The sequence below is a fragment of the Hemitrygon akajei genome, chromosome 13 (assembly GCF_048418815.1).
Source record: "Hemitrygon akajei chromosome 13, sHemAka1.3, whole genome shotgun sequence".
NCBI lineage: Eukaryota > Metazoa > Chordata > Chondrichthyes > Myliobatiformes > Dasyatidae > Hemitrygon > Hemitrygon akajei.
Window position 1 is genome coordinate 56,088,103 of NC_133136.1, and position 14,502 is coordinate 56,102,604.

At 40.0% G+C, this 14,502-nt stretch overlaps 1 protein-coding gene across 6 annotated transcripts in view; it reads left to right on the forward strand.

Moving 5' to 3' along the window:
- The window catches only part of lnx1 (ligand of numb-protein X 1), a 158,718-nt gene that overhangs the window by 132,663 nt on the left and 11,553 nt on the right, over positions 1-14,502 (forward strand). For 5 of the 6 annotated variants that reach the window (XM_073064655.1, XM_073064659.1, XM_073064657.1 and 2 more), the window contains 2 exons: positions 5,436-5,613; positions 8,419-8,650. In XM_073064655.1, coding sequence (XP_072920756.1) covers positions 5,436-5,613; positions 8,419-8,650 — 410 coding nt within the window. Of the gene's footprint in view, positions 1-5,435; positions 5,614-8,418; positions 8,651-8,973; positions 9,778-14,502 lie in introns of those variants that run through there. The other variant, XM_073064660.1, reaches the window with a different exon arrangement.

The following is a 14,502-nucleotide window of genomic DNA, read 5'->3' on the forward strand; positions in this document are numbered from 1 at the left end:
AGTGTTCCCAAACTCCCAAGATTAAAAGGTAGAAACACAAGAGGCTGCAGATTGTGTAATCTGCAGCAAAAATTGAACTGCTGGAGGAATTCATGGGTCAGGCAGCATCTCTGAAAGGAAGTAAGCAGTTAATGTTTTGGGTTGATACCCTTCGATTGGATTGAATATTAAAAGATAATATGTTAAAATAAAATGCAGTTTTCTCCATTTTTCATTCCTGTGATCTTGCTGATATACTTAATACAGAATTCTGTATATTTTTCATGTAACCCCCCAAAAATTTTGGTTGAGTCTACAGCTTATTTTGCTGTACAATTGTTAGAAGACAAGAGGATTTTCCAGTAAGATTGAAAAACCAGTGTATTACGCAGGCCCTTCAATTACCTTCAGAAAGTGTTTAAATTTGGAGGTATTAAATCAATACATAGCCTGCTAGAAGTCAGTATATTATTGCAGATTTTTTCCTGAACGAAATGTACTTTTCTGTCTGATATAAAGAATTTAAATAAATGATTACCTAATTTCTGATGGGAATGAGTTGACGTCACTAAAGTATTTTGCCACAATACAACACATATTGATGGGTTTAACTGTAAAATGAATAAAACTTTTAATTATTGCAAATATAAAAAGATTATTTTAGGCTGTTCCGCTGCAGTTGCAATTTTGACCATTTATCACAATACAGCAGTTGGAAATCCACTATGCAGTTTTTTGATCAGAGCTTAAAATAGAAATAAATATAAATTATAAATCTTTGGCCTGGAAATTGAGAATGACAGGATTAGGAAGATTCAACAGACAAAAATCCCCAACTTCATTACTTGCTATCCTTTGTTTCTGTAGAGAGCTGACTTTGATCAAGATGATTACAACTCATTCCTCAGGAGATGCCAGAATTGTGTGTGCGGCAGCCTGAAAATTTTTAAAAAGTGAAAATAATGGAAAACTCCACAGATCAGGCAGTTCCTCATTGAGTTACACAGCATGGGAACAGGACCTTTGGCCCAACTTTTCCATGTCAAACAAAAGGCCTCCTTGAGCTGTTCCCAGTTGTTTGCATTTGGCCTATATCCCTTCAATCCTTTCTTATCCAGCATCCTGTCCAAATGTCTTTTAAAATATTGTATTTGTACCCACCTCTACTGCCTCTTCTAGTAGGTTGATCCATATACTTACCACCTTCTGTGTGAAAAGCCTGCCCTTCACGCCCCCTTTAAACCTCATCCGCCCCTCAGCTTAAATCTATGGCCTCTGGTTTTAGACTCCCCTACGCTGGGGACAAGATTGTCTGTGACTCTCATGATTTTATAAAAGTCTCTGCTACAGCTCAGCCTCTTTAGCTCCAGGTCAAAAAGTTCCAACCGTTCTTCATAACTCATGTCCTGCAGTCTCAGCAACATACTTGTGAATTTTTTTTGCAGCCACTCTCACTTAATCGTATCCTTCCTATTATGTTGTGACCAGAATTACATACAATATTCCAGGTGCAGTCTCACCAATGTCCTTTACATCTGAAACATGACATCCCAATTCTTGTAAATGTCCTGTCCACCCTTCTCTCTCTATCACCTCAAAGTTCAAAGCAAGTTAATTATCAGAGTACATACATATGTATATGTCACTATATACAACCCTGAAATTCATTTTCTTGTGGACATACACAGTAAGTCCAAGAAACACAATAGAATTAATGAAAGACTACACCCAACAGGGCAAGCAACTAGTGTGCAAAAGACAACAATCTGTGCCAATACAAAAGAGAATAATAATAATAAAATAAAGGCATTAAGAGCATGAGATGAAGAGTATTTGAAAGTGAGTCCATAGGTTATAGCATCAGTTCAGTAATGGGGCGAGTGAAGTTGAGTGAACTTACCTCTTTTGATTCAAGAGCCTGATGGTTCAGAGGTAATGGCTGTTCCTGAACCTGGTAGTGTGAGTCCTGAGGCTCCTGTACCTTCTTCCTGTTGGCTACAGTGAGGAGAGAGCACAATCTGGGTGGTGGGGGTCCTTGATGATGGATGCTGCTTTCCTGCGACAATGCTCTGTGTAGATGTACTTAATGATGGGCTGGGCCGTATCCACGTAGGATTTTCTGTTCAAGGACATTGATGTTTCTATACCAGTGAAGTTGGTGATGCACATTGTTGCACCTCGCCTGCATTGAGATTTTTGCTGCTGTAGAAAACAGGAAGTACTTCCATTGACCCAGGAACCATCTCTCAGAGAAAGCAGTTGAAGGGGTTGATTTACAATTAATTTCAGTGCACAAGCAGTGCCTCTGGCCATGGGTCAAGAAGAGAATATTTGAAGCTCAAGATTTCAAACTTCATGGTCTCCTTGCAGCAGGGATATCTGCCCTCCTGTACATTTCTAAGACTTGAATTACTGTAGTGGCACCTTAAGGAATTGAGGAGATTTTCAGTAGATTAATTTATTTATTGTGTACATCAAAACTTACAATGAATTGCATCATTTGTTAACAACCAACACAACCTAAGGATGTGCTTGAGGGTAGCCTGCAAGTGTCACCACACATTCTAACACCAACATAGCATAGCCACCATGTTGCAGAACACACAAGCAGCAACAACAACAGCAAAACAAGCTGCTTATCTCCCTCCCAACCACCTACCCATGCCCATATCCAGATAGTCCTCTAATCCTGGGACAGGGAATCTCTGGGTTGCCAACCTCCACTGGACTCATGGACTTGCAGAAATGGAGCCCTTGACTTCCCCAGCAGACTCGCTGACTCAAGGCTTCGGCCACTGGGCACATGACTTCTAGACTTCCGATCGGCCTTTGGATTTCGATCCTTGGTATCGACCCCAGGATTCACCAATGATGATAAAAGAGGATCCTAGATGAAGTACTCAAACTCCGGACTCACTGATGACAGGACCCCAAACACTAGGCCTTGAGCCAACTCAGGTACCTAGGGGGCACTAGGGCTTCCTGCCCACAGAGCTCTGTCCCATATAGGCCAAATGCAAGTAACTGGGAACAGCTCAGGAAGGCCTCTTGTTTGACATGGAAAGGTTGGGCCAAAGGGCCTGTTTCCATGCTGTATGACTTGCTAACCTTGGAGGGGCCACTAACTCTCATCCTCACTGGACTGCTGGCCTGCCATCCAACCATAGATGCCCTTTGTCACGTCCACGTTGCTGGCCTTTGAATACTGAGCATGGTGTAGATGCCTAGACTCTAGCTTGATCTCATATGGCCCACATCACTGTACCTAAACCCTAACCTGACACCTAACTCCCCTCCCTGTCCCCAAAATCATCCCTAGAAGCCAAAAAAAAACAAATTCTGTGTGTGTGTATATGTATATACTGTATCGAGTGTGTAAACATAGCTATATAGTGCATTTGTGTGTGCACATATAGACATACAGACGCTATATAACTATAGAATAGATATATATAGGAGTGGAAACTGGTCTGGTCTTTTGCTGCTGTAGCCCATCCACTTCAAGGTTGAACATGTTCATTCAGAGATGCTCTTCTGCACACCAGTGTTGTAATGCATGGCTGTTTGAGTTACTGTCACCTTCCTGTCAGCTTGAACCAGATGTCAGAATCAGTAGCAGCTTTAATATCACTGGCATTTCTTGTTTTACAACAGGAGTATAGTGCAATACACCATTAAAAAAACCATTAATTTCAGTAAGAAATATATATACTGTGTACGGTAAATTAAGTAAGTAGTGTGAAAAGAGACCAAGAGAGGTAACGCACATGGGTTCATTGTCCATTCAGAAAGTGATGGTGGAGGAGAAGAAACTGCTCCTAAAACATTGAGTGTGTGTCTTCAAGCTCCCGTATATCCTCCTTGATGGTAGAAATGAGAAGAGGGCATGTCCTGGGTGACAGGTCCCTTAATGATATATGCTGTCTCTTTGAGATATCACCTTTTGAACATGTCCTCGTTGCTGGGGAGGCTGACATTGCAGACAGCATTTTTTGTTTCTGAATCTGTGCAGTGGCCCCTCCATACCAGACGGTGATGCAACCAGTTAGAATACTCTCCAAGTTTCATCTGCAGAAATTTGAGAGAGCCTCCTCAAACTCCTAATGGAATATGGCTGCTGCTATGACTTCTTTGTAATTGTATCATTGTATTGGGCCTAGATTTGAGTTTTAGAAATTTTGCCACTCACAAAACTTGAAACTGCTCACCCTTTCCACTGCTGATCCTTCAATGAGGATTGGTGTGTGATCCCTCAACTTCCCCTTCCTGAAGTCCACAATCAATTCCTTGGCCTTACTGATGTTGAGTGTAAGCTGATCTATCTCACTCCTATACACCTCCTCATCATCATCTGAAATTCTGCCAATAGTTTTGTTGCCAACAAATTTATAGATGGCATTTGAGCTGTGCCTAGCCACACAGTCATGGGTGTAGAGACAGGAGAGCAGTGGGCTAAGCACGCATCCATGAAGAGTGCCTGTATTGTTTATCAGTGAGGAGGAGAAGTTATTTCTGATCTGCACTGACTGTGGTCTCTGGCCGAGGAAGTCAAGGATCTAGTTGCGTTGGGGGTGTGGGGGAGGTACAGAGGCCGAGCTTTTGGAGCTTGTTGATTAGTACTGAGGGTATGATAGTGTTGAACGCTGAGCTATAATCAATAAATAGCAACCTAACATAGATATAGCTATTATCCAGGTGATCCAAGGCTGAGTAGAGAACCAGTCAGACTGTATCTGCTGTAGACCTATTTAGACAATAAGGCAAATTGCAGTGGTCCAGGTTCTTAGGCAGGAGTTGACTCTGGCCCTGACCAACCTCTCAAAGCATTTTGTCACAGTAGATGTGAGCGCAGCTGGGTGATAGTTGTTGAAACAGCTCAACCTGCTCTTCTTGGGCACCGGTATGATTGTTGACCTTTAGAAGCACGTGGGAACCTCTGACTGCAGCAGTAAGAGGTTGAAGACCTCTTTCATTAACAAAGCATTTTGACCCATAGAAGCCATTCACTAGATTTTTTTTTTGTTTTTTGCTCCATTCTCTGTAAACTCAAGAGACTGTTATATGTGAAAATCCCAGGAGATCAGTAGTTCTGGGACACTCAAACCACCCTTTCGGGCATAAACAATCAGTCCAGGGTCAAAGTCACTGAGATCACATTTTTTCCCAATTCTGATCTTTATCCTGAACAGCAACTGAACCTCTTGACTATGTCTGCATGCTTTTATGTATTGAGTTGCTGCCACATGATTGGCTGATTAGGTATTTGCATTAATGTGCAGATTTACAGGTGTACATAATAAAGTGGCCACTGAGTGTAGATATATAGGTACAGTATGTGTGTGTGTATGTATGTGTGTGTACAATTAAAACCTACATTTGTTAAGAGGCATATTTTGCTATTATACCAACGTCTTATTTTGTTATTGCGTTTCACAAATTATTTGTGTCTTTTCTAGAACTTCCTTCATGCCTTCACATGCCATGAAAAGATCATCAATGTTAGCAAAGAAGTGCATGAGTCCTTGGGAATGACTATATCAGGAGGCCTACTAAGCAAAGGCTGGGATCTCCCAATCTATGTTGCAAATGTGCATCCCAATGGCTGCTTGGGGAATGATGGAAGGATAAAAAATGGTAACTGAGAGCTTTTTGCATGTTTCCAGCTTTCCCTTGGGCCCATCCTGCCTAGTCCCATTTATGTGCAGCCGGAATACAGCCATTTACACCTCTCGTCCACGTACCTATCCAAATTTCTTTATATGTTACAATTGAACCACATCTGTCACTTCCACTGGCAGCTCGTTCCACATGCACACCACTCTTTGAGTGAAAAAGTTTCCCCTCAGATTCCCCTTAAATATTTCAGCTTTCACCCTAAACCTATGACCTCTAGTTCTGGCCTCACCCAATCAGAGGAGAAAAGCCTATCTATATCCTACATAATTTTATATACCTCTATAAGATATCCTCTCATTCTGCTGTGCTCCAGTTAATAAACCTATTCACCCTTTCCCTATAACCCGGGTTCTCAAGTCCTGGTAACATCCTTGTAAATTTTCTTTGCACTCTTTCAAGATTATTGATATCTTTCCTGCTAGAAGCTAACAAGAACTACACCCAATACCCTAAATTTCGCTCCAGTAACATCTTATACAACTTCACTATTCTTTTGCCTGAGTTCTATAGACTCCGAGTCTGTCTCTCGAGTAAATGTGGATGCAAAATTATCATTTAAGATCGCCCTCATCTCTTTCAACTCCATGCATAGATAATCACACTTCAAGAGGACCAGTTTTGTCTTTGCTCTATTGTGATTCTCTTTCACCCTGTCTGCCAGAGCCAATCCCATAACTATAACTAAATATATGCTTCTAGATAATGTTTAAATAAAATAATGTTTTTCTTTTAAATTTATAGCAGATTCATCTCTTTTAATTATGGTCTCAAATAATTAATATATTGTAAGAACGATAGGTTAAAAAACCCTGCAGAACCTTCCATCAATGGAAATGGTGTTACTGATGTCCATCACTTTGACGTTAGCATTACCTTGTCTTAAACCCTGCCTTGGGAGTGGGAGATTCGGGTTTTGATGAATAACTTTTATAAAGGTTTAAATCCATCCCTTAAGGAAGCTTTAATCAGAATTTCAAAATTATTCAGAATTCACAAGTTGTTACAAAGGCTGTGCCTCACTTCAGATCCCTTGCCATGTCTCTGTCTTAAAAATCCAGCCTGTTTATTATGTATTTTAACAAGCTGCCCTGTAAATGATGTACAATGGATTCCAGTTAATTGCAACAAATTGGGACCGGTGCATTTTGGCCCACTTGACAGCTTAGGCCCATTTTGGCCCAATTAGCCAAAGTTTTATGGAAATAGTTGAAAAGGTATAAACTACCATTTAACTGAGTAAAAAAATTAAATTAAATACAGAACAACTTAGAACACTGTAATACTACTGATGGTTGTCTGTCACATCCAATGATGACAGAAACCGCTGTGGAAAAGTTTTGAAAGTAGAAAACACATTGCACTGGTGCAGTTCCACTCTCTTGACCTCGGATGTCTGGGTCCAGTGGGATGAGTCTTCCCTGGCTGCAATGGATGACCATGACTGCTTCTGGGCCTTGTTGTGCCCGTCACTGTCCATGGAAAGTTGCAGAACTGCCATCCTGGCCATTTGATCTCACTGTAGATCTCTTCTGCCCAGTCCACAAGAACTGACTTTGCAAGTTAGGACAGGCATATTCCTATCTCACCGAGATATGATACCTGCTAGCTACCCTCGCTTTGTTTAGCCCAGCTGTCAAAGTGGAGTACCAGGCAACTTGGAGACATGGGTGAGAGCTGAGTCTCTGGTGAAGAGCAAAGGTAACATTCAAGATGATACTTGATACCTTCAAATTACTCACAGCTCCTAATTTGTTGAAGTAGTGAAATCGTTTCATCTTCTCTCCTGGCTGTTTCTGCCACTTCTGAGCTTGAATGCTTCAAACTGCAGTGACCAAAATAGTTCTGAATTGTCTTACCGCTTATTTCTCATCAACTATCGGTGACAAAAATCATTGCTGTTTGAACAAAACCACATGCTACTGATGTTATTTGAAAAATGTTTGCTCTAAGCATGGAATAGTGTCTAACAGTCACTAGTCTCCTGTCCCAGTGAATCAGCATATTGTCCCAAACAAACAAAGGGAATCCCAGCAGTTTTCACAATTTGATTTTGTTCTTTAAGAGTTGTCTCAAACAAGTGGCTGCCCCAATTAACCGATGGCCCTATTAAACGGAACACACTGTATTTCAAAGTAATGGTTTCTGCATTGGCTGAGTTTTCCCATTCATTTATTTGGACTAACATCTAATAATATTTTACCTTATTAAACTCTGTCAACTTACTTGCAGTCTTCAGATCTATTATGGAATGCATCCACAGTTATATTGACTGCTGTTTGATAAAAGCAACATTAAATCAAGAAATACAGTACTTGGATAAAGAGATTAGCTTTACTTGTCATATGTATAGCGAAGAATAATGTGTTGTTGTGTTGGTGACCACGACAGTCTGAGAATGTGCTGGGCAGCCCACAGATGCTGCCATGTTTCTGGCACCAACATAGCATGCCCACACCTCACTAAGCCTACCTAACTGTACACCTCTGGAATGTGGGACATATCCAGAGCTGTCACCGGGAGAACGTACAAACTCCTCACAGACAGCAGCAGGAATTGAACCCTGATCATAAACTGTTATCTTAGTATTGAGGTCATTAAAAAGGTAGGTGTTCCAATAGTACTTATAAATTTATAAACATTAACCAAACATCAGTAAACAGGCAAAGGAAAGTAGAATGAAAATAGATTTTAGGTTAATGTATTTAATGAAGTGGAGTCCCTTTTAAATTACAAAATGAACTTACACATCTTGTATTTTCTTAGGCGACATTCTATTGAATGTAAATGGCATTGAACTGATTGGTATGACACAAAGTGAAGCAGTGTCCATTATAAAGCACAGTGCTACCTCCTCTTCAGTTACTTTCAAAGCTTTGGAGTTGAGGGTAGCAGAAAAAGACAATACTGATGGCCAAATTTCTCCTAACTCCATTCAAAATAACATGCCTGAAGAGGAATGGTCACCATTATGGAATATGTGGTTGGTATTACCTCGGTAAGTAAATATTTACTCAATCTGTTCAGTTTTGTCTGCGAATTAAAACTTTTCATTAAGAGGTCAAACCTAAAAAGGTTAACTTGAAATACACAGGAATTGCCTGTAACGATTTTGCATTTTATCTCTTATGTAATAGCTTCAGCAATCTGAGTTTAGTACCTTAGATTGATAATAAATTGGGTTTTCATTAAAGAAATGAACAGTTGAGAATATATTACTGTGGTGAACTACATATACCTGTCTGGACATGCCCCCCCCCCCCCCCAACTGACTGCTCCTGTGGCTCCTCCCACAGACCGCTCCTGTGGCTCCTCCCACAGACCGTGGCTCCTCCCACGGACCCCGTATAAAGGCGATTGGAGGAACAGATCCGGTCTCAGTCTCCAGGATGCAGTGTGGTGGTCACTTGCTGCTTGTTCTTTCTTCTTGCCAATAAAAGCCTATATCTCGCCTCACGTCTCCGAGAGTTATTGATGGTGCATCAATTACTCTGATTCAAAAAATATGTTTGTATCTTAAACAGATGTCATTTGGTATTGGTCATTGCTGCCTTGGGATAAAAGTGCTCCTCGTTCACTGTCTCTGTGTCTCTCACAGTCCTATATACCTCTATCAAATTGCCTCTCATCCTCCTTCATTCCAAAGACAAAAGCCCCCAGCTTGCTCAACCTTCCCTAATAAGACATGCTGTCTAAACCAGGCAGCCTTCAATTTTTGTGTCACCTGCAAATTTACTAATATCTCTCCCCACAACCTCCTCATCTAGGTCATTTATAAAAATCCAAAAGAGGGGGGAGTCCCAAACAGGTCCCTGGGGAACACCACTGGTCACCAATCTCCAGGCAGTAAACTTTCCATCTACTATTACCTTCTGCCACTGTGGGGTCAATTCTGAATCCACAGCTAATTTTCTATGGATCCCAAGCTTCATGACCTTCTGGATGTGCCTAGCATAGGGAACTTTGTCAAACATCAAACTAAAGGTCATATACACCACATCCACAACCCTACCTTCATCAGCTTGTTTTGTCACCTCATCAAAAAAATCAATTATGCTCTTAAGGCACAACCAGCCCTTCATAAAGTCATAACACAAGGAAACCTGCAGATGCTGGAAATTCGAACAACACACACAAAATGCTGGTGGAACACAGCAGGCCAGGCAGCATCTATAGGGAGAAGTGCTGTCGACGTTTCGGGCCGAGACCCTTGGTCAGGCTTCTCCCTATGGATGCTGCCTGGCCTGCTGTGTTCCACCAGCATTTTGTGTGTGTTGTCCCTCATAAAGTCATGCTGACTATCCTTAATAAAACTATGATTCTCCAAATGCTCATAAATCCTGTGTCTAAGAATCCTCTCCAATAGTTTGCCCACCACTGATATAATATGCACTGGTCTATAATTCCCAGAATTATCCCTATTATTGCAGACTCAGTGCTGACTCCTTTAACCCTATCTTGGAACAGGTAGGGCACCTAATCATGCCTGGTCCACTAACCTTTGATAAAGGTCTTTCACTCATTCCTTTCTAAAAAAAAGAGAATTATACATTGAAATAGCTGTAAATTTCACCACTTTTATTTTAACTGACTTTCCATAATGTTGCAGAAAGTTAAACCACCTCAGCAATCTTTTAAATGTTTGATTTGCAAAATATATAATTAAAAAAGTAAAAAGTAAGTTATTCCAACAAGGATAGATAACATATTTTGCAGTAGCTATAAAGCTCATGGGATAATATAAGACCTTTGATGGTTCATGTGGATGTAAATCTAAGTTGAAATGAACTGTATGTTGCATACTGTATACTAAAATGTGGTATCAAAAGTTTAAAAAAAACAAAGATTGTGAGTGATTATTTCGTGTCTCTTGTACTTGTATACCTTAGTTTACATCTTCTGCATGAGTAGGGTATGTTCAAAATGGAAACTATGTAAGTCCAGTGACTAAAATATTTCTCCACCTTCTCTTTTGAGGTGAGTGATCATTTTTGAGTATCTCAAAGGAGTGGTTAAATATCAGTATCCATTTGCAGCTGCGAGATTAGCCTTTAAAATTTGGAAGAGAGCTCTACACGTGTGTGTCAGTATATGTATGCACAGTCTTTACAGAGGTTAGACAGGCTAAGGCCCTTGCTCAGAAATTTACAACCTGAGGACTATATTCACCTGATGTAACATCCAAAAGGGTTTTGATCCAATCAGTGTCAGATTATCTGCTTTGTATAGTACTGTATCAGTCAGCCATGGAATCAGGTCAGGAAGCCATCTGCAGCAAGATTAAAGCTGTAATATAAATGGTACTTTAAGGTGCTCAAAGATGTACCTTAAAGGTGTCATGATGTGATCATGCACGCAAATCTTCATTGAAGCTGTTACTGTCAAAGGGAGAACAATATAATTTACAATCAAGCCTACAAAATAAGCAGTTGAAATGATTCACTGTAATAACTTCATTTTGTTTCAAATACACGATATTCCCTGGGCTTTATTAACCTATAACATGTATTATAGTGTCCATATTTTTCACAGCTTCTGATGTCAAGATTTTTTTATCTTAAGAATATTCAAATGTGATGCTGACATTTTAATTAGATTATGAGATTTCTAGCTATATGCAGATTATCTGAAACCCATGACAATTGAACAATCAATTCTTTCTTCTTGCAGCTATTAATGAATAAAGAAGGTATTAAAAGCAACCAATTCGAACTATCAGCATGGCTCTTGAAACTAAAATAAATCTGACAAAATTAATGCTGGTAGAAAAACGCAGCTGATGTATGTTATAACTAGAAATGAGACATTTTGTAGTCAATATCATCCATCATTCAGAGATTGGAGCTTTTCATATCTAGCTCACTTCTAGTCCTCAATGAGCCAAAGTCAATTTGTGATGGCCAGTGAGGGCTACCTTGTCGGTGTCAGTTATATCCTGAGAAAAACATTGAATATGTTTCATAAGATCATTTTATAGTTACAGAGAAAAATGTTTGAAACAAATATAAACAGCTAACAGTAGAAAACAGGTGAACATTTTGAGAAACTTTAAGCAAAATAAAAAGTGCCCACTTTATAAAACTTACAAAAATGGGAAAACATCTGAATTCAAGACTTGGTTATGTTAACTGTCACAATAAAGCAACTCATATGTCGAAATGTGAATTGTTTTCATAAGGCATTAAAATGACACTGAAGTCCCAGTGTAGAAGAATAACAATGCCAACACCACTCTTTTTGGAGATCACAAAATCTTTGTTATTATGAATAATATCTTTTCCAGCACAGACACATCCCTGGACTTGCCAGCCAAGAGCTTTGCACTCTTTTCAGCTACTTTAATAAACTTGCTGAATATTGTCGGTATGACTGACAAACTCTCGTCACCGTCACTCAGAACTTCAATATCTAAAGTGCAACAAGTGTTGATGCAGGGGCTTCACTCAAAAAATTGACCATTCTTTCCCCTCCACAGATGTTACTTGGCCCATGGAGTGTTTCTTGCATGCTTTGATTGATCATGGATGCTGGTACCCATTGACATTTGATCATTTATTATACCCATGAATTTTGGGTTCTTTGTGGTTATAGCTTTGGAGATATCTTTCCAATAACATGAAATGCCTGCTGTATATAATCCAGGCCTCAGGAACATATTGGATGGCATGGATCAATGATCCGTGGTAAACCATTTTTTGTGTTGTATCTTCAAAAGCCCTTATTTATCTTTGCTTTAGTGAGAGGTGGGTCCTAAAATGCCGAAAGCAATCTACATCATCTTGGTTCTCACCATGAACTTTTATTGTCAGAGGGTATTTTGGTGAAGGAGGAGAAATTTGGGAAATGATGTTTTGTCTTTTGAGTGTAACACCCATCCTTCTGTATGGGTCAGTAATGGTTGGAAATCATGCAGGTTGACCTACTGGTCAATTGTGACCCTCAGGATATTTTTGGCAGGGAATTTGGTAAAAGAAATGCCATTGAATGCTAAAGGCTGTTTTGTTGGAGATGATCTTTACTTAGTAGCTTGTTTATCTGGTGGCACTTGTTATTTATCAGCCTGTACCTGTTTCCTAGGTTTTTCTGCATGCAAGCACAGGCTGCGTCAGTTTCTGAAGGGCTGCACACACCATTGATCATCTGACCTTGGGACATTAAAGTAGTCATTGGTGAACCAGCAGAAGTTGGTTGGGTCAAGAACTGGGTTAACACTTCAATGTTGTCAGCATAACTAATCTCCAACAACCACAATCAACTTCTCCTGTGCAGGGCACAACCATGAGTGTATAGAGTCATCGAGCACCACTGCACAGAAGAAGGCCCTTCCAGTCTATGCCCAACTGCTTGTCTAATTGACCAGCATATGAGCATAGCCCTCCAAGCCACTCTCATCCATGTACCTATTCAAATTTCTCTTCAATGTTTAAATCAAACCCACATCTACCACTTCTGCTGCCAGTTCATTCATTTCCCTTTATCATTGACTTCAGTTGTAGCAGAGCTCCATGGTGCCATGCTTGACCCAATGCTATTTTAACATCAGGGACGAATACTCTCAGCTCTGGACCCAGACTGTGATCATATCAGAGGTTAAGTGGTAACATAACAAATTCAATGCTTGTGTGTTGATGACCAGGTGACTGGTGTGTGTAAGTGACCATTTGAAAGTACTGCTGGTGACACATTTAATCACTTTGACAATGATTAATAGATCTGTTGCACTTGTCCTGAGCTTTTATAAATATTCCACATTGTTAGGTTGCCAGCGCTGTACCTGAACTAGAACAGCTTGACCGGTGCTGCATCTAGCTCTTCAGTATTATAAATGAGATGTTTTCTGGTTCTATAGTCTTTTGCAGTACAGTTTCTACCCTGGTTATGGTAGGGTTCAGTTACTGTGAATTGATCATTACCAGAAGTTTTTATTTGGAACTGTGGAAGATGCCAGCAGCCAGTAAATCCATCCCTCCAGCATCCCAAATGCTTGCTCGTATTGAGGGGGTATATGTAAGTTTGCTGTTCATATGTTGGAGAGGACCTGTGTATCTGGCGCTTTGAATTATTTTGTGATATTACTCAGAGTGAATCAAATTGCCTCAACACCAGCTTCGGTAATAAATGGAATACTGGATGAAGTTCAGATGGACCACCTGCTTGGCATTTTGTCAGATGCTGGTGTCAGTGCTTTAGCCCTGTGTTTAGTACTTGCATACTAGGTCTCGTCATCAGTGAGCACGGGATGTTCTGGAGCAGCCTCCTGTTACCATTTAATTGTTGACCAGCATTCATGATTAGGTTTGGTAGAACTGTAGAATTTTTATCTGATCCATTGGTTATGAGTTTTAGGGGACATTGATGTATAGAAGGATATTAGGGTGCAAGCCCATTGCTCCCTGAAAGTGGTAAGTCAAGATGGTAAAGAAGAGACATCATTGCTTCATCGATTGGGGCATTGAGCATAGAAGTTTCAAAGTCATGTTGCAATTGTATAAAACTAAAATTATCAATTTAGTTTTGAATTTTTCATTTGGAAGAACACTTTGGGATAGAGTTTCAGATTTCAACTAACCCTGGGATTGATAACTGTCTCCGAGAATTTCCTTTGAATAGCCCAACTCTACCAAGAAAAGTAGTTCTTGATGTATGCATACAAGTCTAATAATTAACTTAAACATATCATTAACTAGATAATCATTTGCTATTTATATCCTTGCCCATAAACCATGTTCTCTAAAGTTTATTCACTGCCTTTGGTGTTTTATATTTCCATTGCCCTTTATGTTTTTCACCATTCCCAACTAGCCTTGCTACAATTTAAGTTTTGCGTCCTTGTTCTGGATTCAATTGGAG